The sequence below is a fragment of the Rhododendron vialii genome, chromosome 7a (genome assembly GCF_030253575.1).
Source record: "Rhododendron vialii isolate Sample 1 chromosome 7a, ASM3025357v1".
NCBI classification, from domain to species: Eukaryota; Viridiplantae; Streptophyta; class Magnoliopsida; order Ericales; family Ericaceae; genus Rhododendron; species Rhododendron vialii.
The window spans coordinates 8826953-8848940 of NC_080563.1; the positions used below are offsets into that span (position 1 = coordinate 8826953).

The 21988-nt window shown below is 38.1% G+C and overlaps 3 protein-coding genes across 10 annotated transcripts; all 3 read right to left on the reverse strand.

The window, feature by feature from the left end:
- Positions 1-1001: 1001 nt before the first annotated feature.
- LOC131333881 (uncharacterized) lies at positions 1002-7622 on the reverse strand. Of its 5 annotated transcripts, none has more exons than XR_009201956.1 (10): positions 7138-7622; positions 6206-6475; positions 5286-5412; positions 4115-4176; positions 3216-3446; positions 2828-2949; positions 2523-2661; positions 2069-2240; positions 1801-1903; positions 1002-1296 (listed from the first exon to the last, which is right to left on the reverse strand). XR_009201956.1 is itself a non-coding variant. In XM_058368682.1 (9 exons), exons 1-8 carry the CDS (start codon positions 7594-7596, stop codon positions 2079-2081), a joined length of 1572 nt encoding a protein of 523 aa, XP_058224665.1. In that variant the 5' UTR covers positions 7597-7622; the 3' UTR covers positions 1416-1903; positions 2069-2078. The 5 variants fall into 5 exon arrangements, 3 of the variants coding, with proteins under 3 accessions (XP_058224665.1, XP_058224666.1, XP_058224664.1); XR_009201955.1 differs by having other exon boundaries at positions 1801-1912; positions 7138-7620; XM_058368682.1 differs by lacking the exon at positions 1002-1296 and having other exon boundaries at positions 1416-1903.
- A 2299-nt stretch (positions 7623-9921) lies between these two features.
- LOC131332768 (protein WVD2-like 1) lies at positions 9922-15467 on the reverse strand. 4 transcript variants are annotated; one of them, XM_058367065.1, is made up of 7 exons: positions 15229-15467; positions 12787-13264; positions 12090-12178; positions 11630-11723; positions 11453-11524; positions 11222-11332; positions 9922-10436 (listed from the first exon to the last, which is right to left on the reverse strand). In XM_058367065.1, exons 2-7 carry the CDS (start codon positions 13258-13260, stop codon positions 10140-10142), a joined length of 1137 nt encoding a protein of 378 aa, XP_058223048.1. In that variant the 5' UTR covers positions 13261-13264; positions 15229-15467; the 3' UTR covers positions 9922-10139. The 4 variants fall into 4 exon arrangements, with proteins under 4 accessions (XP_058223048.1, XP_058223050.1, XP_058223049.1 ...); XM_058367067.1 differs by having other exon boundaries at positions 12895-13264; positions 15229-15409; XM_058367066.1 differs by having other exon boundaries at positions 12090-12181; positions 12895-13264; positions 15229-15406.
- Positions 15468-17365: 1898 nt separating this feature from the next.
- On the reverse strand, positions 17366-20188 carry LOC131333164 (uncharacterized protein At2g34160). Its single transcript, XM_058367533.1, has 5 exons — positions 19878-20188; positions 18875-18923; positions 18189-18251; positions 17965-18029; positions 17366-17672 (listed from the first exon to the last, which is right to left on the reverse strand). The coding sequence occupies exons 1-5, from the start codon at positions 20010-20012 to the stop codon at positions 17556-17558; spliced, it is 429 nt and encodes a 142-aa protein (XP_058223516.1). The 5' UTR covers positions 20013-20188; the 3' UTR covers positions 17366-17555.
- Positions 20189-21988: the final 1800 nt, after the last annotated feature.

A 21988-nucleotide genomic window follows, 5' to 3' on the forward strand; every position in this document is an offset into this window, starting at 1 on the left:
AGTAAATTTTATTTTGAAAAGTTAGTGAGTAAAAGTGTAATGATTATGGGTAAATAGGGAAAGTGGAGGAAAAAGTTGATGTGAAAGGTGTAATGATGATGTCTTTTTAATAAGTTGGAGTTACAAAGCAGGACACTTAAAAAGGGACGGAGGGAGTAATATAAATAAAAAATAATTTTTTAATTTTTTTTACATCGTATAAAAGATCTCGATGAGATCTTTCAAACAAGATCCATATTGCATATTTTTAGATTTCAATAAACCAATAATTTTTGAGCTTGAAATTGACTTTTTAAAAAATAAATTTTTTTTTTCCATTCTGGAACGGGCCCTAAAACATCTCGTTCGATAGTAGATAGCGACTATACAATGACAAAAAGTTCAAAATCTTATTACACTTTCACAAGTACTAAATATCGACGCACTTTTACACATTAATCACTCCCACGTGGCTGTTTTAGCACTTTCCAAATAGGAGTAATGAAAGTTTTCGAAAGTAATACTCCAATTAAAACCTTTTGAAAGGTGCCACTTCTTTTGTTTTAATGTCACTCCCCTACAAAGGAGTAGCGTTCACAAAAAAAAAAAAAAAAAAGTGGCAAAATCATTTCCCTTTTTAAAACCCTTTTGGCAAAATCGTAGGGACGGCCGCTCCGGCAACCGAACGGCTGATCCGAGCCATCCAAAAATTCAAAAAAAAAAAAAAACGAGGGAGCCTGCGCGAAAATCAACGGCATCGGAGGTGTGTAGGGTGCTTGATCCGAGCACCTCTTTTTCGTGTCGGCATCGGAGGTGTGTATGATGCTTGATCTGAGCACCTATTTTTCGTGTAACGCATATATACACGAAAAAGAGGTGCTTGATCCTCGGATGCCGTTGATTCCCGCGCAAGCCCTCTCATTTTTTTTTTTTAAATTTTTGAACGGCTCGAATCGGCCGTCCCTGCGATTTTGGTACGGACTCCGTTGGTACCAATATCATTTTCGAACTACAACTGTACGTTTAAACTTTTAATTGACATTAAGACTTCCATAGGTCAAACACACTCACCGCAGCCCTAATTAAAAATCAAAGAAAAAGTCAGGCAACTTGTCAGCTCATTCACATCTTCACGCCAACACTGCAATCATCAACAGTCAAACACTACTTGGAGAGAAATTCTTTTTCTAGTACTGCTTTCTGCTACCAAACTTATCTATTCAAAAAAAGAGTTAAAAGAGTTTCAAACCATAACAAATATATGTGCTGAAAATTCTTCCCGGCAGGCAACAGAATTTCCGGCAGAGCTCGGTCTACCTGTTGGTGAGCGATGGACACCCGAAACAATTAGACGTAATTGTCATGATATTGGAAATTGCATTTAGCAAAAAGAAAATTTACTGAAAAAAAAAAATTGCAATGCAAATAGTGGAAAGAAATCCAGTAGTTTTATCCGGAAACCTCAAAACAGTTTTACTTTTTGAAGGAGTAAAAGTATGCCAATTCAATATGAGGACACATCGTACCCATTTCTTTCACCGTGCTAGTAATAGCTAATGGATATACTTTCTCTAATCGGCCTAGTGAACGGATACATAATAATCCCTATACGATACCTAATTATATGTCCAACTAATAATACTCCATGGGATTTTATGTCCTTGTATATTCAATTCGGACCGTACGAATTTTAACAGAACACCGGATATTTAGCTCCCTTGGCTGTATATTCAATCTCATATCCGGTCAAACAAACGAGACCATAAGGCACAACTCTCCCATTTTTCTGGCATGAATTACCCATATAAAAAACGCACTTACGATTAGAAATCTGTTTGGATGACTTCAGTTTCACAGCCTGGTCCTCAGGGTAGCCTTTGCAACTGTTGTGAGAACTGTACGTGCCTAAAACTTCTCCAATCATCTGATCATGCTAGAATATCAAACAAAAAGCTAGCATGAGAGCAACTAAGCAGAACGCAGTGGATCTACGTAAATGACATACATGAAAATATCGCAGCCAAGTTCAGAAAGCAGAACTTAACCAAAGAGAAAAATGGTAATACCATTAGCAGCAAAAAATTCATACCAGACATAATTCAAGTGCTAAGTTGAATTGCCTGAGCTTCAACTGTTTGTTCTTTCAACTCTAGGCCGGGAAACTGTCCAATGTCATGTCCAGCAAGCGGTTGAAATTCATTGTGCAAACCAACAGCAAACTCACCCGGACGAGTTCCACCACTTTGGAAGTAATCAGCGATCTACATTGCAAGATCAAATTCAATTCAAGAATATATAGTTACACATACCGATTCTTGGTGGTTGTGCGTAATTACTATGTCATAATTATAAACACAATATGGACACCCACATAAAAAATAATCAAAAGTAAAAAACAAACCAACAAAGCTGACTTGGGACAGCAAATACATGCACCGTATATGTTGACATTTGATTGCAAACTACCTTAATTTCCGTGAGTAATAAAAAGGACTAATGAGCCAAGGTAAGAGAGGAGAGAAAAAGGGATAAAAGGAACTTGCATGATTAGCAAGAGCTATGCCACTTAAGGTTGCTGCCTCTAAACTTGAACCCAACAGCCAATCACCACATATGCCAGCCCTTCCATGAGGATCAAAGATGCAGGGGATACCTGGAGTGTTTGTAGGAAGAGCAGCACCCCTGCATATTTGGGGATGTGAAACTAATCTCAGAAAGGATAGAATTGAAAATTAGCAAATACGGATATAAGGAAATGAAAAAGAAATTTGCACTATCAGATTCTACATTATAATTTTCAATTAATCACCCCAACTATTATGTTTATCTCAGAAACTTGAACCCATACCATAATTGAACTCGGCTATAAAAGGGTCTCTTAAGTGAGCCTTTTGATAGTCCTAGTGCACTCTCAACACCCTCAAGCATTGCCGCCTTCACCTTATCTGCTGTGACTGCTGGAATACTCTCCTGTCAATGCACAGTGGAATCGTTTGTAAGAACCTAACAAGAGATCCAAATGCTTACGAACAAACCACTTGTGCATGTATTTGTAGAATTTCCGCTCTGCTAAGGCAAGTAGGCAACCATACGGTTTTGACTAAAAATTCAGTTGCCAACCAAAAGAACCCAAATGGCATTATTGGGTGGTCCAAGCCCCTGCTGCATGTGTCTGTTATGTGCATATGTGCATCTGGTTTACTCTGTCTAAGTATTTCTTTTCAGTTACATCTGACCTGTGGAACCTTATTCCTCTTCCCAAAAGCTGCAGTGCTGAAAAAGGTCCAGCAGTCCGGGCCAGTGTTGGGAGAACACGAAAGTTTTTTTGTGTTGTTTGCCATCCAAGAGAGAGAATCAACTCCTTTTACAAAAGCTCCTTCAAAAGGAAATGTAAGTGCATTGGGAGGGATAGGAAGAGGATCCTCAAACGCAGCAAGAAGAGCCCATATAGAACTCAGTTCCAGCCTCTGCAAATAGTTGAACAAAAGAACGAAAAGACAAAAACTATGAAGCAAGAACTATGCAGAAACATTTTGGCTGAGTTAGTGCAGCCCTACTGCCATATGCATCTCATCAACAATAAACCCAGATCAAGGCTGAAAGCATGCAAAAGTCAGACTTTGTTCAGAAATCTACTTCTTTGGTGTCTTAAAGCAACCCTAGGAAAGAAAGATTAGAAGAATCCGAAACGGAAATAAGATCTGGCTTTGTCCTCTCCAAAACTCTCTCAGCAGATATATTTTTTTATGGATAAATACAAACCCAACTTCATGATGTTCAACATTCTCCAAGTTTTATCACGTTTAAAATTAATCAGCAGATTGAAGAGAAAAGAAGATAACGAAACACCAGGAAGATAGATTTTAAAAAATCAATATGGAATTAGAACCAGCATTTTGTTCTCTCCAAAAGATAAATGATCTTCCTATAAAGTCTTCACATTACTTGGCCTCTAAAGTAATACTGGAACTTCCAGTACATAAGCAAAACCGATACCCACTAAAATAACATAATCTGATGCCAAATGGAATCCTTACTACAACAATTTCGGTCAAAACGGTATGTTTTACCCAAAAAAATTACATTGCATTTGCTAGACCAAATTCACACACCTGAATAAAATAACTGGATATACCTTCATCTGTCTTGCAATCAGTGGTAAGCCTGATGAAGAAAGCAATCGATTTGCACATTTTCCTGGCAGTGATACAGCGAATTAATATAATGAGTCCCAGATCACTAAAAGGGTAATTACAATTCAAAATGAATCAAAAATTAGTAATTGGAGAACACAAGTAAGCATTTAATAATTTGCTGAGAAAGTAATAGCCATGAACCCGATTTATTTAATTGACCCCCGCTAGTGGACGACAGGATTGGTGCCCCGCATGAGTCAGTTCAGTAGACTAGATACCAAGTTATAAAAAAACCCCATCTCTCCGCCAAAAATCAGGCTCTATACATAAGGGTGTGGCTTTTAGTTTGCACTTCTTGGTGTATTGTATGTGTGAGTTATTTTCCTAGCGATCAAAAAAAAGAAAATGTCATTCATACCGTTCAAGGGTTTTATCCCACCGTAGACAGCCTATAACTTGCATCAGTCCTCCCAAAGTCAGGCTTTTCGGAGAAAGCGTGTGGTTTCGAATTTTCTGGCCTAATTTTGTTCACGTACGAGTGTACGTATGTTATTTCCAAGATGTCAAAAGAAAGGAAATTTGTCACTAGTTCCACGACGATTGTCCCCTGCCTCTCTTATCAGTGGCTTCCAGTTCTTTCAGACGCAGGTGACTTGACAACTTATTGCGGTATCTTTTGATCATCAAAGTATGACTTGGAATTCCTCATGATTAATTGTAATTCCATTACTGTTAAAGTAATAGGCCAATGTTATGTTATAACAGATTGTACATCCAATTAGCATATTAATAAAATCATCCGGTGAAAACTACTTGGTAAAATCGTGGAAGTTTGTGCACCAGCATTTGCATGTATTCATAAGTTACATGAACTCTTTTTCCTCAAGGTGTATCGTCAGAGTTTAAGCATGTCTGATTTTTTTGAAAGAACTCGTCAATTCACATATATTCTGCACCGTTATCTTAATATTTTTGGCATTTAGGAAATTCTTATTATCTTTGATCAGAACAATTACAAACAAAACAAAATTATTCTTGACCCATATTTTTAATCATTCCTATCATGTTGGCATCATGCTCTTGACCTCATTGAGGAATTGTCCGAGGAAATATGATATAGCAAAACTAAAAGCTTAAAGTGAAATATATAACATTTTTGGAAAGACTGACCATTATGTGCAATGACAATGGCATCAAACTGCCCCGAAGGTTTCCCATTCTCACTCAAGTGCCACATCCCGTTAAAAGGCTCCAGTTTACTTATCCAGGAAGGTCGCACTACGTCAACCATAGAAGTCTGCACCGCATGTTCTTTTTCTGTTAACCTAAGAGTGGAAAGATATTGCAGACATAGGAATCCAAATAAACTGGGAAACAGCTAAGTTTCATCCATAGACCACATGACAATGTAGCTACAAAAGACATTCAAATTAAGTTGGCTCTTTGCTCCAATTTTATTCCTACCTTGCTATAATTTACCAAGGAAGTACGAGGACAGCCTAGGTTACAAAACAAACACTATAAGTTTATGATAATACAAATAGGGGAACATCGTAGATGCAGTCCAAACTCTAAAATCCAGCAGGTAACTGATAACAAACTTCCAAATAGATTACAAACAGTATCTCAGCCTAGGTTTAGCAATTATCCAAAAGAAGGTTAACAAGTAGCTATTTCTGTAGCACCTTTGACTAATAATCCCAGTAACTAGGTTAATCACTACACAACACTGAGCACAACAAACTATCTTTATTGGTTTCTAATTTGATTGAAGCATACTGGAGACTACCAAGCATCATTCAACCATAAAGGAAACATGCATACTTCACCATTGATCAAAGAATGGCCATTAGCCCATAGAAAGTGAATCGAATTTAATGCGTAATCAAGCCATGATATCTATCTTTTACAAACAAATTTGTTTTGAAAGAACCAAGTAAAAAAAGTACGATGGGAAAAATATGATAATAAAACATAATATGCATGGACAAATGTAATTTTTGCACCATGGTTTTTTTTAAAAGATCATCATAGCAGTAAATCGAGTAATAGGTATAAGTACAAAAAATACTGCATGTGGGATTAATCACCTGGGACAGTATTGAATCTGCAAGGGGGCGCATCCCATTTACACCTATATACCTTGGAGGGGAAGAAGGAAGTGGAACAAACTGACCACCCACTTCAAGCTCTCCAATAGTACCCTGCCACTGCCTAACCAGACCTTTCTCCAACCATCCATCAACCAACTTAGAAAATCGCTGATCACTGACGGTAAAGAACTGAGCTGCGTGGTCAAATATTAGAGGCTGTGGATCAATTAATCTAGTGCCCATTCTTCCTCCCAATCCATGAAGCCCCTAACAAAGTGATAGACAGAGTCAGTCAGTCAGTAGGTATAACCTTCTCACCAGCGGCGTTTTATTATTTCGCACATGACCTCAATCTAATTCCCATCAGTTCATTATGAAATAGAAATGAAGCACTAAAATCCCACAGTTTATTACATAAACAAAGTATTACATGATAATCACTCTGAGAAGTAATGCGTATTTTCGTTACACCTACATGGGTCATTGTCAAAATCCTCTCTAGTTTAACAAAACAGACCAGACCCCATGAAACCAGAATAAAGGAATTCATCACAAAGGAAACGACTTTCACGCTCCATTTTCTTATAAATCACTCCAAACTACGTCTTCCACCGTATTGAAGTCACAGGTAATACAACTCTTAAAGCACATCAAATTTTTAATACAATTCCCGAAGCACACTCAAAACTAAATTTGGAGTGCATTTACAAGAAAGTCAGGTGGAAAAATCATTTCCCAATAATAGTACTTATAACTTTTATTCTTAAGTTTCAAATGAATCACAAGCTAAGGAAATAAGGGACTCTGTCAACCCACATTTCTAAATTCACACCATCTTACGTACCAACACCACTTCGGCTACTACAAATTCAGATGCTCATTAACGCACGTGAAACGAAAACAATTCAAAAAGGGAAGAACTAACCAACCGTGTCAAACACCGTGGACCGAACCCCTCTCTCCTCCAAACTGAGAGCACAAACCAGGCCAGACATCCCTCCGCCAATTATCCCAACCACGGGGTCGTCGGAGAGTGGACCGGTGAAGGTCACCTGTTCTTGGCTGAAGGTCTTCTTCAGAGCGGACCGCCTCGACGTGCCGTACGATGGTTTTCTAGGGTTTCTGCCGCGAGTTGGTCTGGTTGGGCCATCCATGGTGGGTTTCTTGCGGGGATTGGTGGTGGGTTTGTTTTCTGCTCTGCAAATAAGGGATGGGGGTAGGATTTTCGTGGCGGTGGCGGTGGTGGTGATTGTGGAATGGTGGTTTGGAGATTTGATGGGGTGGAGGAGTAGAGAGGAGGCGAGTAGGCTACTGGTGGCGGCCTTCATGGCTTTTGAGAGAGAGAGAGAGGGACAGGATAAGCTGTAATAGTACTTTTTCCCTACCATCTTCCGGAGATTAAAAATTATTTTCACCAGCGGGAAACGGCTGTCTTTCCACCGCGGCTTTACCGTGTGTTTATTATTGATTTGAATTATTGATCTCATAAAACCTACACAACAGTATATCAATGCAAAAGATTATTTTGAACGGACATTAATAGGTATATTAAAATTTGAATTTCGATTTATAAGATGAATTGTCTAACGATAATCACCAAATTTGACTTTTAATGTATTTATTGATGTCCGATCAAGATAATCTTTTGCATGAAAATACTACTCTGTTTGTCTTACAAAATGAATGGTTTAAATTATAACAATAAACTCACGGTGAAGCTCACAATGGACGGTAGCATAAAAGTCTAATTTTCCAACCGCGATAGATAGAAGTTATTCTCTATTTTCTTTTATTCCTCATGTTTTGGAACTGAAAATTTTGACATTATAGATTTTTTTTTTAAAAATGTATAGTTTTTTCCCACAATGATAGAGATTTCATTATAGTAGATAGAAAAAACAAACCGAATAACATCAAACATCGCAACAATCCACCCTCAAAGGCCTAACATCAACCAATGGGGAAAAGCTTCCCGAGTACATCTAGCCATCCCAGAAACTCAGGGGGTGTTTGGACAAATAAGTCAAAGTGGCTTATTTTTTGTCCTTATTCAAATTTTTTTCGTATCACTTGGCTTATTGTCATTTTTATGGGGATTATTGCATCCTCACGACAAGAGGAATCTAAAAAGTAAAAAATTTTGACCAAAATCCAATTTTTTTTGAATAAAGACGAAAAAATTGGCTTATTGATTTTTTTTCGTCTTTATTCAAAAAAAATTGGATTTCGGTCAAAATTTTTTACTTTTTAGATTCCTCTTGTCGTGAGGATGCAATAATCTCCAAAAAAATGACAATAAGCCAAGTGATACGAAAAAAATTTGAATAAAGACAAAAAATAAGCCATTTTGAATTATTTGTCCAAACACCCTCTCAGTTTGTTTGTTTTGGCTCTCAAAACTCTGTGCACGGTATGTTCCCAATAAATTTTATTTATCTATCTCTCACCATTTATTACTAAAAAAAAAACCTTTCTCAAAACCCAAACGAACAGAGTAGCCATCGACGGCGCCACCTGATTCTGATTACTTCGCGCAAAACTAAACATACATTGATCCAAGATACACCGCATGGACCTCAAATCTTCAACTACAACCACTCCTTGATCAACTGCCCCTTTCCCATTAATCGTGAGTGGAGTAGTAAATAGGAGTAATAGTTAGAATAAGAGTTTGAGCATCCCCTTCCACGCCAGTAAGAGAAAATGTAGCTACTCGAGCTACATTCATTTGTTAATCCTTCTGTTGAACAGCAGAAATCCGATGTTCGATGTTTATTAGATCACATTCTGCATCCTTTTTCCATGCAAGGGATACACAATTTGCATGCTTTTTCCATGCAAGGGTTTGGGAGTATATGGCTTGGCCATTTTGTATGTAAAAAAACTACACCCATGGTTCTTATGCATCTACCTAAATTCCAATTATCTCCCTGAAGATTCATTTTGAATGCATAAATCATGCGGTTTCAAATGAGTTTAGTTCCACTGTAAGTTTTAATCCAGGTACACGGAAAGAAACACGACGACACCAAATCGCGAAACATGTGCAGAAGCTAAAAATAAAAAATAAAAAATTAGAGGAGTTCGAAACAGAAGTAAAAAGAGAGCTAAGTAACTAATGTCGAGCCGGGTCAAAGAAAAAAAAAAAAAAACTGATGTTAAGCAACTTACAGTAAAATTCATAAGGACTGCAGAACTTGTACTTCAAAAGGTGGGTAATGTTTCAGCTCTCCCAGTAAATGGTATCCACAACATCAATGAAAACAATAGCAATGAAAATAAAGCTAGAAATGAACATACAGAATGTGCACAGTGAACACATTTCATATCGTGTCCCTCTGATCAGACTCACTTTCCAAATAACGAAAACCAAGATGGAGTGGCAACCAAGTGGTAGGAGCCGCCCTATACTCCTTGCACCAGGTGAGGGTTCAAACTCCATTAGCTGCATTCCTTTTCCCCTAGATTAGTACTAGAATATGATTTGCCTTGTCCAAGAAAAAAAAGATTAAAATAAGATGGGAGGCTTTAAACAATGAACAACTCGCATTTCAGTTGCTATGTCCATTGAAACAGCATACAAAGACAATTTCCGCGCCCACGTAATCCTGGATCACGACAAGCCTGCAAGATCAATGTCCAGTCGAGGTTCCTCCATGAATGGGCAAGTAACAAGTCAATTTTGTGATGTATACAAGAGAAAAGTAGGAATGGAAAGACAAACAATTGGGTCTGCATTACAATTGATAAGAGTATATCTCTGCTTATAGGTAATACAGTGTACACGTAAAGGTTACAAGGGACAGAAAATATACAAGTCGGTTTTGAGATGTTTCCACTTGATCAAGTCATTCTACGCAAGAAAAGACAACATCAGACTGAGCAATCGAGAAAATTCTAAAACGTGTCTTTCGATTCAATGTAAAGAAATCTAGCCGTTGACGGAGATGTCTGCAGTCTGCTCAGCCATTTTATGAGTGGTGGTTTTAGCTGTCTCCTTGACTGTTTTGGAACGATCCTTAATTTTGCAAGTGGCATTCCCACTCCTTCCACTGATCTGATCCTTGTTTTCTAGAGGTTTGGCAGTACAACTACCCACTTTGAGATTGCCAAGACTCTGGCGAAGTCCCTTGGGGCAAACACCCTTTTCCGTTGACGACGAGCCGATTGCATCACCATGGCTCTTTCTCCGGCACAGATTTGGTGATTTGGCACGAGTTAATGGAAGCTGTCATCCAAATTAAGTAATTATGACAACTGAAGCAAGTATAGAAATGTTTTAAATTTTCACTGTTGTGAAGTCCGAGCAAACATTTTAGAGCTGTTGGACAACAAATACCTTTATCAAAACACTTCCTAGTGGTGCAGCATAGAAAACTCTTGAATAGAAGTAAGCAGGTTACCAAAATGTCAAATAATGTAACCTAACGAGGAGCAACAAGCTGGATATATAGAATAGCACAACCGGGTTATGGAATCCCAGGTTTAGCAAGGTACATGACACCAATCCATGAAAAGGTCCAAGAAAGGACAATGGAACGGTTTCATGGATTGGTTTTGTGTACTCTAACAAGTTCGAATCCCTATTGTAATTGGCTTGCATAAGTGCAGCTATAGATACTCATTTAAACCCTTCTTCTTACAAGTTAACTGGCAGTGTAAGGCTAATGATATATCAAGGACATGCTTTTGTCTTACATTGGCTTATGACCACCTCATCGCTAGGTTTTAGGAAAGTGATGGCTAATTTCAAATTAGATGTCATATATCTACATCACAAAAGCTCAGGTTGGCAGAGTACAAATAAAACAAGCCTAATTCTGTTACTGAACTCGCGTTAGGCTCCGCTCAGTTTAGTTGTGACATTGTCCTTTGGACTCTTCGAATTTTCTGTTTCTTCCTAGTTCCGTTGTTTATGGCATTGTATGTGAACCTTGATTCCTTTAGCAGATGAGAAAGCATCTTGGATTTAACTGCTCATGAAGAACTCAAGAGTAAGTCCAAATGACTAACCTTTTTCAGTTCAGCCTTAGGTGGAGGCCCTTCCTGGTAAAAGCTCGGCATAGGTTTTGCTTTGATTACCAAGTTCTTTCTAAGCTGCTTTATAGCCTCCTCTTGTTCCTCCTAACAATTGACAATCAACAAAAGATAGATGTATAGATAACTAAGAAATGAGAGCAGTACGATCAGCAATAGAAGCACATAGGAAGCAGCAATACCATAAAAGTGCACAAATGGAAGTACCTTAGTTCTAGCTTCAAATTCTTTTTTCTCCACATCTAGAGCTTGATGTTTTTCCTCCAACTTCGTGTAAAACTAGAGAATGGATGATTAACCAAAAGAAGAACATCCCAAGTAGCAATTTAAAACCCACGAATAAAAGTTTTAGAAACCTTATATTCAGCGTGAATTATGAAGTACCTCTTTGCGTCTCTCTAAACGATCAACGCATCTAAATACAGGAGCTACTGCGACAGTGGTCTTAAATTTGACAGTCCGGACAGATGCTGCAGTTCTACACCAAATTAAGGGGAAACACCTCTTCGGTGCCATTTTATTTTCTGTTCTCAGTTTTCTCACAAAATGTAAACATTTTATGTGGTGTATACTTATATAGACCTGTTTTCATGAGAATTTACGAACACCATCAATTGTTTTGAAAAAACACAAGATTTTTTTTTGGATATTTGAAATCTCTTTCCATTTAAAAATGACCAATAGGTTTTTTTTTTTTAAATTTCCTGAAAAGTGTTCTGCAAACTTGTATTTTTAAAGGTAACCAAACAGGGCCACTGCTAAAATGATAACCGAAAGACATGCATTAATCAAACCGCATAAGAAAAAGAAGAATATGCTGAATCACAACAGCAAAAGAGGATACGATGAAGCGACGGAGCAAATATCTTCCTCATCAAGATGCTTCTTGTAATCAGGCTGCAGGGACTTCCTTGATACCCGAGGAGAGATTGTCTGCTAAGAATGATCATTTTAGACAAGAAATCTTCACTTTTCTTTGGTACAATGGAGAAGCAATATTTTCTAACTGTAAACAGACTAGCAATCTTTGAATATAAACCTACAATAATATTATAAATTGCAATTTGTCTTGAACATTGAAGATTTTGCTAATGAGAAATTACAAACCCAGAATTAAACCAAAGTGATCTTGTTGAGTATGAAATGGCAAGCATGACGATACCTACAAAAGACTCAAGTACGCCAACTCTCAATCCTCATCAAATCCACCAAATAACCAACATATCAACTCTCAATGGCCTTTAAACTATTTTCTGTGGATTGACCATAGAAATTAATAAAAGAAGTTTAAATGTGCATTATTGTAAGAGAGTGTATTAACATAACGTAGAAGCAATTAAACGTATTTTGTATATAATCTTGTCAGGCCGGTCTGATTCTCACGAGGGAACAACACAGCTGTGCACACAGATTGAGTTTAGTTGGTTCACCTAAAACATCACTAACTGATTGGATTCATCAAGTTCATGTTTGGGGTTAAGGAGGTCTGGTTGTTTCAGAACTGGCCATACTCGCATAGCACCATTACAGAATCAACTTACCTGTAATTTCTTTTTAGCGTTGGGGGAGAGGGAAGGGTTGGTGTTATTTGAACAATTACCACCGGCATCAATAGCTTCTGCCCCAACAGTATGAGTTTCAGTTAAAACCTGCTTGTTTGTTGCCAAAGTAGGGAGCTGTGGATTATCCTTTGATTGGACATTTCCCTTGACCGGTGAGCTCAACTTTTTCTCGCTTGACTTTTGGACCTCAGGTTTCAATGTCTCCCCTTCAAGCAAACCGGCATTGTGATTCATACTTTCGCTTTTAACACGTGGTACATCTAGCTTCTCATGACATTCTTCTGTAAGCGAGTCTTCCACAGTATGAACATCTGCCTCATAGTCCTTTGATTCGGCAGTTAACCCCGAAATTTTGGGAGAAACATGTACTTTATCAAGAGACTCACCATCGGAGTTCAATTTGACAGAATTAGGCAGCTTGCCGATACGTAAACCAGCAACATCCCTCCCCATGGCCCTGAACAAAAGTACGGCAAAAGCATCAAACTTCTTGTCTATAAAAACCACACAAACAGTGATCAAATAAGTAACAATTCACTCAATATCATCAGTTGTATCAGCGAATGTCCAGAAACCAGATGACAACAGAGTACGTTATTAACAAAGCTAATTTCAAACAACAAACCTAAAACTAGTAAAACTACAAAAATCTTCCTTTTGATGTCTTTTTAAATCCAGTAATCATTGTACAAGCGACCAATACTTGGGTATATGGTTGGGGTGAAATGCATGAGAATACAGGTTCGACTATTACATCTTAGGTATGCAAAGAGCTACCAAACCGTCCAGGATACCAAGACCAATACCCAATCAGGTTCAAACAAAGATGGTCCAAGACCAAGCACTAGAACATTTCTGTTTTGGCGTGAGCTGTTTACCTCCCAACCACAAACATGCAAATATAAACATGCATGCACACAATTTCAAACACATGTACATTTCAAGCTCTGGGATACTCCTCCATAATTTATCATGATGTAGCTAAATATACTTAGGTATGTCGCTTTCGTCGGTAACTCATTTGCAATTCTCAGAGAGACAATGGATAAACAAGGTTCTTTCAATGTGCAGAAAAATGATGGATCCAACACAGGGGTACCTCTTCATGGATTTCTATATGAGACTTGTGTTTTTTCTTTTCTACCTCCTAAACAGCACTCCTCTGAAACTGAAAAATCTAAATCAAAGTGAAACAGTACAATTGAAAACAAGTTTTTGCATCCAATTGCTATCACCTATCGTATAGCCAAGACAATTGTGGTATTGAGAAAACATCCTTAGCTAGCTAGGAAAGGACACTTAAATATCCCTTTATGCACTGATCATGTGATTCATGTTTACATTTAACAGCAACTCCCCAATAAAACTAAAAAGACTGAAGGAAGAGCCCAATCCTTTCCTTTCACTGCATTCCTTCTGCCATAGACTACACCAATAAGCCGATAAAAATAGGAAACCTACCGGGCATTGGAATCTACAACTCACTGAAGGAAGAGCCCAATTGAAACTAACTAGTCAAAATTCAACATTGAACCAATAAACTCACTTGTCAAGACAAAATAGAGTAGCATACAATCTTAACATAGTTTTCAATTTTAGAAATATTTTGGATCGACCTTTCATAGCTGAAGTCTGTTTGAGTTCTCATACAGATCATGTCGGCTGTTTAATGAGTCTAACTATCAAAGACATGTTCTATTTAACTCCAAAAAAAAAAACTAGTGGCAATTGGAGATTTGCTAATAACCTAAAAAACAAAGCAAAGCAAAATAATTACCCAAAAAAAAAAACAACCTAATATGCTTCTATTTAACTCATCTAGGAGATTCGCAAAATAAAGTAAAAAACTAGCGGCAATTGGATTAATGTAGCAAACCAAGCTTAACTCAGAAGTCAGACCATGTCTTTGTTAGTTAGACTTATGAATCCCTAAATAACCAACCGATTAACCATATTTTTGTGGGGCTTCCAACTTCAACTAATATAGGTTTGTTCTCGCACTTATAACAAAAATTATAAGTTCGTCGCTCCTAATCATTTTGAAAATTGAAATACTCCTCAACATCCCAAATTCGTTTCCAAACTTGCTTATAATACTCGAATTTGCAACCGAAAAATCGACCACAGTCCATAGATTCGCACCCCCAAGGTTAGAATCCCGTGTCCGTCAAGGCAATTTCCAAGCCCACATCCCTTAAATCAAGAAATTTAAATCCTAGAAAACCCAAAACACCCAACAATCAACAAAACCCAAAACAAGAGAAAACCCAAAACATCCAACAAGCAAGAGAAAGAGAGGTTCACAAGAAGAATTTAAGCAAACCATATTGGGTGCGAAAGTCAATCAGCAAAAAACACCGATCGAGCCACATTACACGGATTTCTCACAAATGGGTTATCAGAGAGGCAAAGATTTCTTACAACAATTTAGCTGCTCCGATCTGGGGATATGTCGGAATTGCTCTCCCAGCTACAGGGAGTCAACACGGCGTGAAGAGCGTGAAACCCCCTCCGACCACCTCTCTCTCTCTCTCTCTCTCTCTCCCCCCCCCTTCTCTCTCTCTCTCTAAAAAAAGGTTGAAAACAGAATTTCTCTGTTGTTTTGATAGATTTCCCTTTAATTTCTCTGTTGTTTTCTGTGGCGCGTGACTGTGTCTGGAGACCCGCGTATGTCGCGCAGCGGTTCATGTTAATTAACGGCTATTGGAGCTTAGGGCATAAGGCCCACTAGTTTGGGACTCTCCCTCACTTAAGCATTTTTTGGGCTTTTTGGGCCGGGCCTGAACTATTCCGGAAGGAAAATTTTCGGATGTTTCTTATAAATGAGGAGGGCACGTGCGAAGGGGCCCACCTAGGCCGCTAACAGAACCTTTACTTTTTATAGAACTCGTCGAGAACATTTGTTGATTCAAAAAATCGCTCAATACTCTATCGGAACACAATTGTTTTCAGAAAGTGAGTTGGATTAAGTGTGCTCAACTCATATTTTGGGATAAAATATGTTTCGATAGATGAGTAATATTTTTGCATCCGATCAACATGATTTTTCTCACAGTCGGTGTTAGTAATGAGTTCTGGAAGGTGAACGATTGCGATCATCAAAGTGGATCCGTAACGGGCCTCAAATGCGGAAACTAGCACTGTGGATGTCCTTTCGCGGAGTGCAGATAAGTCTCTCCCTAAATAAATGAGCTTGATCTGGAAACAGATGAAATGTCAAAGCCTTTAATTATGCTAATCTCCAATCCCACCCACTAAAAGCTTTAAAGATGTTTCAAAGTTATCTTTGATTTGTACTATTATTATCGAATCCTCGGGATTTAATTGGTCTTAACCTAACCCCACAAAAGCTGTGGCAGACATGTATTGTATTTGTACAAGGGTAGGGACCAGAAAGGTCAAAGCCTAATTATTTAGTATTGCTAATTTTCATACCCTTTGTTTTTTTTTAGCAGAAAGTTTTCATACCTTGGAAGGTACGTTGTTTCTTCTTCTTATAACTTGATATTCGCGCAAGCCCTCCAGTAGCTCCAAATGTTAAAATGTTTGGTCTCCGTGAAATTCGAACATTTTACCTCTGGAGGACAAACAATTATTATTTTTCTCATTTATACTTGGCTACCTTGGAAAGTTCTTGCTACTTATTAAAGGAATTCCCAACTAACAAAAAAATGCTACCACCACCCACAAGTACACGAACATACACACATCCACGAGGACCACGATCGCTGCACACACTGCATGTGTATGTGAGCGTGCGTGTGTGCATGGTGCAATGTGTGGGTCTCACAATGAACGAGAACGTGTGTATATATGTGTGCAATTGCGTGTCGTGATATGCAACACAATTTCTTCTTGTTTTGAATAACTACACGAAATGTGAGATAGTATCAAATCACTCATCATACCATTACTCGTTGTAAAGACGGAAGTGCGTGCCTAAGTGGGAAAAAAACCCCATTTTCATGCCCTACAAGAAGAAGTTTGTTCTAGGTTAGTATTTCTTATTAAAGTCAACTGTAAATTGGTTACAAATTAAACCCATTAAACAAATTCATTCACACAAGCAGAGTGTGCTTGGTCTCAATATTCAACCCCAAGCCTATAGTAAAGAAAAGTTTTTTTCCCCCCCTCTTCAAGAACTTGAGAGTGAGAGAATACCAAGACACATACTGCATACATACAGAGAAAAACCATATACTAGTACAGTTCTATTTGGTTTGGGTTTTGAGGGACGTTTTTGGGTAGTAAGAGGGAGAGAGAGAGAGATGAGTGCAATAATTAGAGAAAAAGAACTTACTTGGGAACCGTGCAAAAAAAAGATTGGTTCTAGAGACTCAAAACGAACACATTCTATAGAAGCTCTAGCTGTCGCTGCTGACACCTTTACTTGTCGGCCGACACCCGTGTTTATTTGTGACATAGCACACGTCTTTGGATAGTATTATCAGTTATATATTCTTTGAATAATCTTCAGTTTTCGGCTTCTACCGTAAACAATCACCATCATTATCTTGCGTATCATAATCATGGTTTGCACACTAAGAACAAAATCCCAAGTTCGAAAGAAAAACAGATGCACATCTCATATTTCTGAACCACATCAAGGTAGTTATCTGTTTTCCTACAACAACCGCATAGCAGCAGGAATTTCAAACAACTACTACATTCATACATTTCTATCCCTTGTATCTTTACAACTGTGAACAAGAAGGGAATATTCAAGCTACAACAAAGGGAACGTGGTACTATGCTGCAGCTGTTTGCTTCTCATCCTTGTTTTCAGCGGCAGCCTCCGGAGCTGCACTAGTGGGAGCTGCCATCACACGGTCAAATTTTTCAGTCTTCTGAAGCACAATCTCAATCTGAAAATAATGATGAGCAAGATTACACCAAGAAGGTCACTTAAATGGTTGTCATATTATTTCTTGCTAAGTAGACTGTAGACGTAAACCAGTGGAAATGATCACGAATATGGCCCTTTTTCACCTCACGTGCATATCCAACACACAGAAGTTGCCCGTGTATGTGGGACCGACAATATTCACAAAAATAACGGAACCCATAACGCAACATGAAAAGACATGTAAAAGGTGAAGAGATCTAGTGATGTATAGTATAGTAGCCTTCTAAATCAATAAACGAAATGAGACTCACCCTGGCCTTTTGAATAAGTCGGCCCTTGGTTTCATCTTTCATGCCAACGGTAGATGTCAAAACCTCTGTCCAAACCCGACGACATTATTAGCATCTATATGGTTACTGGCAAAAGAAGCTTAAAATTCTCATTCTTCCAAAGCCAATCTGTTTTGGTCTTCCAATGAAACCGAATTCTAATCACCTTTAAAAGGCAGTGATCAGCGTTAAGAAAAGATTCTTACTCTTCTCAGTAGCCAGGCCGTTGTTCTTCAGAATCTCAGCAATCGTGACAACTGTCGTGATTGCTGCAGTGTAAAGTTCGATGTGAAGACTGTTAGCAAGTGTGACGATGATAATACGTTCTTCAAACTATAAAATAAACAAAGCAGATAGCCACTATACACGGCGGAAGATGTAAACCACTAAATGACTCAAATAACACATGTAGAGGAAATTCTGCTTATGAGTTTCTCCACATTCCTCAGTCTTGTATTCCCTCGACTAAAGATGAAGCGAAATTATCTACTTCAATGAAACCTCAACAATTTGGTTTGAAATGCAGATAGATGCCAAAACCATCCACCATCGTGCTTTTTGTTTCGTCATCTAGGGGCAGGGATGGCCGAAACATTTGAAGATCCTAGGTAAATTATAAATTCAGAACTTTCGATGTAGTGACCATTATTCTGATGAGGAAATGATTTCAGCACTTTTTCACTTCTCATGATCCCCGTGTGAGAGAAACAATGAAACATGACTATATCCCCAAGTCCATTGAAAACATTAAGCCTTGTGTTGCAATCATCCAGCCTGGATACATGATTTTTTTTTTTGTGATTATGTTGCTTTGTCAAGGGACCATATAATCCACCAATCCAATGACCACTTGAAAACAGTAAGTTACTATAAGAAGTTTAAGGAGAAGTACCCATGCCCAAAGCAGAAAGCTCAACCTCATTGTGCTGCTGCATGTACCTCTGCATCAAGGTAACAGAGTAATTTAACTTGAAATCAACAAAAGATGCATTCACTGAGCAAAAAAAAAACAAAGAAACAAAAAACAAACAATAGATGCATCAAAAAAGACAAAATTAATACACCCAATGGGCCAATTCTGGGAGTAAAAGTTCTCCTTTCTAACAAAATTTTCATCTTTCTTTTGTCTTCTTGCAGCTCTTGCTTCCTTTTTCTCTCCTTTTTTTCTCCAAAAATGTATATTATGTTTATGTTTCTGAAAATTAAACTTGAGCAAAACAACCCAAACCGAGCCTTAAGTCCCAATTAATTGGGGTCGGCTATTAAACTTGAGCAAAAACAGTTGGTTATTTTGTGTTCATCGATTTTTTTTCAAGCAAAGAAACTCAACTAGGAAAAGAAGCTCGGAAAAGAAGCTGCATTGGACTCAATTTTAACAAGTTCCCCTATAAAAGTTTGGCTAACCCAAACTCTCTGCCTTTAGTCTAGCTTTCATTTTGAAAAATGAGAATATGTGTGTGTAGCACTTTTGAAATAGAAAACCTAAGGAATAATGTCAAATCCAATATTATGATCTCTTTATCAAACCAACAAAATCATGCCATTCCCTTTCTATATCAAACGAAACCTCTAAACTCACCAAAGAAGATATCATATCATATCTTTGTACATTTCTTACCATTTCTCACCAAATCACTCATTTGGTGAGAAATTTCTTTCTTTTCTTATCGATGGTTCAATCCAAGTTCCGAAGGGCAGTACCCAGTAGGGGCGGAGCTAGTTGGTGGGGCGGCGTGGCACAGGCATTCCCGGTTTTAAAAGAAGTTTTATTTCACACTTATGAATTAGGCACTTACCGGTATTCAAAAAACTTGATTTTTCACACAATTAATGGAAAAAAAAAACGATTTAAAAGATGTAAAGCCGAAAGCACAAAAAAGAGAAAGTGAGACTACCTTGGCAAGATTGACGTAGAAGAAGAGCGGTTTCTTGGTATTGGAAACCTGAATCCTGTTCTTCTTCTGCATTTCTGGGTTTTTTACAGCCACTTCTGCAACTACCGGGACTGCTGCAACTATATCTGTCGCCATCGCCAATCCTCTCTTTCTCTCTCTCTCTCTACCTACGCTCTCTCTCTCCACTTGGGTACAGCGAGAAAATGGGAAAAATATGCTGGGAAAACCAGTAAAACATTAGCGAAGACGAATATGTGAAGGTATACATATTTGAAGGCCTTGCGGATAGGGAGGAGAGGAAAGAAGGCATGGAAATCAATGGGAATTGCAGAGGGAAGTAGCGGAAAGGAAGGGTGGTCACTTGTTGGAAGTCGGAGAAAGGGAGAGAGACGCATAATATTAGGACACTGTTTGGCTGCTTGTTACTACAGTACTTGTTTGGCTTAGATTTTGTTTGGAACTTGTCGAAAGAAGTGGAAAGGAGGTAAAAAAAAATTGGGGAAATTACAGTAAGCCCCCTCCAACTATACCTCGGTAACAAGTTGCCCCCTTCATCGTTTAACTCTGACACTTAACCCCCTTCATCTTTTATCGTGTGACACTTAACCACCATCCGTTAGTCAAGAAATACATACAACGGTACATTCTCTCTCTCTCTCTCTCTCTCTCTCTCTCTCTCTCTCTCTATCCCTCCGAATGGTACTCTATCTCTCTCTATCCCTCCCAATGGTACTCTCTCTCTCTCTCTCTCATTTCTATGAAATCTCTCTCTCTCTCTCTGCCCCTCCCAACGGTACTCTCTCCCTCTCTCTTTTTCTCTGAAATCTCTGTCTCTCTCCCTCTGTGTGATGGAAGGTAGCACTTGGTCTCATTATATTTATGGTTGCAGACAAAATTCGGTTGTGGATTTTTCATCTGGATCGACCCACCAAAATCTGAGAGCACCCAGTCCAACACAGAGAGCACCTAGAATTTACAGATTCTCAAGTCAGAGTTGCAGAGAAAGGTTGATGAATTGGAAAGTAGAGTGGAAGTGTTGGAAGCAATGAAAGAACAAATGCATAAAGAAGTTCAACAAATGCAGAAAAAATTTTGGGCAAATGCAGAAGGAAGTCCTATGTTTGAAGAAGGAATCGTGGTGGAAGAAAATAGGTTTCCTTTTGATTGTTCTCTTTTTTTTTTATCCCACATGTACAAGAAAATGGAGATTGAAAAGTACCCAGCTTTGGCTTCGGTACAATATGAATGAGTATTGGTTGATTAATGTAGTGCATTCCAATAAAGATTACAACCCAGAAACAAAGTATTGAAAATGGTAGTTGTTACCCAAAAAGACAACCTACTTTTTAAAATTGTTCTGTGCATCAAACGGGCACAACGCTAGAATGGATTAGTTTTACATGTGTATAGAATGGGTTGAACGCTAGTATGGAATTTGCTGGTAGGAACTACAGTGGAAACTAGTCGTTGGAGGTCATTTTACACTGGCCGGGTTGACATAGTGGACGACCGGGTGGTCGACTGGTTTATCATCAGGGCATCATCTTATTTAGGGCTGAAAGAGGGTAAATTGGTAATTTTAGCAATTCCGTTAACGGCATCTTCCATTTTGCGCGAGATAAAAGATGAAGGGGGTTGAGTGTCCGAGTTAAACGATGAAAGGGGCAACTCGTTATCGAGGTATAGTTGGAGGGGGCTTAATGTAATTTCCCCAAAAAATTTGTGAAAACTTTTATGCTGTATTTGGATTTGAATTATTTTTTAAAAATTAGTAAAGGTAATAAGTAGAGAGAGATAGATAGAGAGAAATGTTAGAAGTAGAGGTAATCGAGAGAAATTTTTTTAAAAAATGCTTTTTGAAAAGCAAAGAAAACAGGGCATTAATTTCCCATATTTGGTTCTACAAAAAAGAAAAGGGAGAATTTGAAATATAACTTCAACTTTTCTTGCAATTTCTCTTTTAACTTTTCCTTATTATTTCCCTCTAAATCATTTTTTCTCCTTTTCTCTTTCTTTTCCTAAGTTCCAAACTGAGTCTTATGTCTTTTTTTGGTTTTAATTTAGAATATTTGGATTAGTTTATGTACATCTGAATATACTATATATTAATA

Coding starts and splice junctions, on each gene's coding strand:
- LOC131333164 (XM_058367533.1), bottom strand. CDS start 20,012: ATGGCGACAGATATAGTTGCAGCAGTCCCGGTAGTTGCAGAAGTGGCT. Junction 18,924..19,877: donor TCTACGTCAATCTTGCCAAG/GTAGTCTCACTT, acceptor ACCTTGATGCAG/AGGTACATGCAGCAGCACAA. Junction 18,030..18,188: donor CGGCCTGGCTACTGAGAAGA/GTAAGAATCTTT, acceptor GGGTTTGGACAG/AGGTTTTGACATCTACCGTT.
- LOC131333881 (XM_058368682.1), bottom strand. CDS start 7,596: ATGGTAGGGAAAAAGTACTATTACAGCTTATCCTGTCCCTCTCTCTCT. Junction 5,413..6,205: donor CAGATTCAATACTGTCCCAG/GTGATTAATCCC, acceptor CATGCGGTGCAG/ACTTCTATGGTTGACGTAGT. Junction 2,950..3,215: donor AGAGGAATAAGGTTCCACAG/GTCAGATGTAAC, acceptor GTGCATTGACAG/GAGAGTATTCCAGCAGTCAC.
- LOC131332768 (XM_058367064.1), bottom strand. CDS start 13,260: ATGGGGAGGGATGTTGCTGGTTTACGTATCGGCAAGCTGCCTAATTCT. Junction 11,724..12,089: donor ATTTGCTCCGTCGCTTCATC/GTATCCTCTTTT, acceptor AATTTGGTGTAG/AACTGCAGCATCTGTCCGGA. Junction 10,437..11,221: donor CTAAGGCTGAACTGAAAAAG/GTTAGTCATTTG, acceptor TTTGGATGACAG/CTTCCATTAACTCGTGCCAA.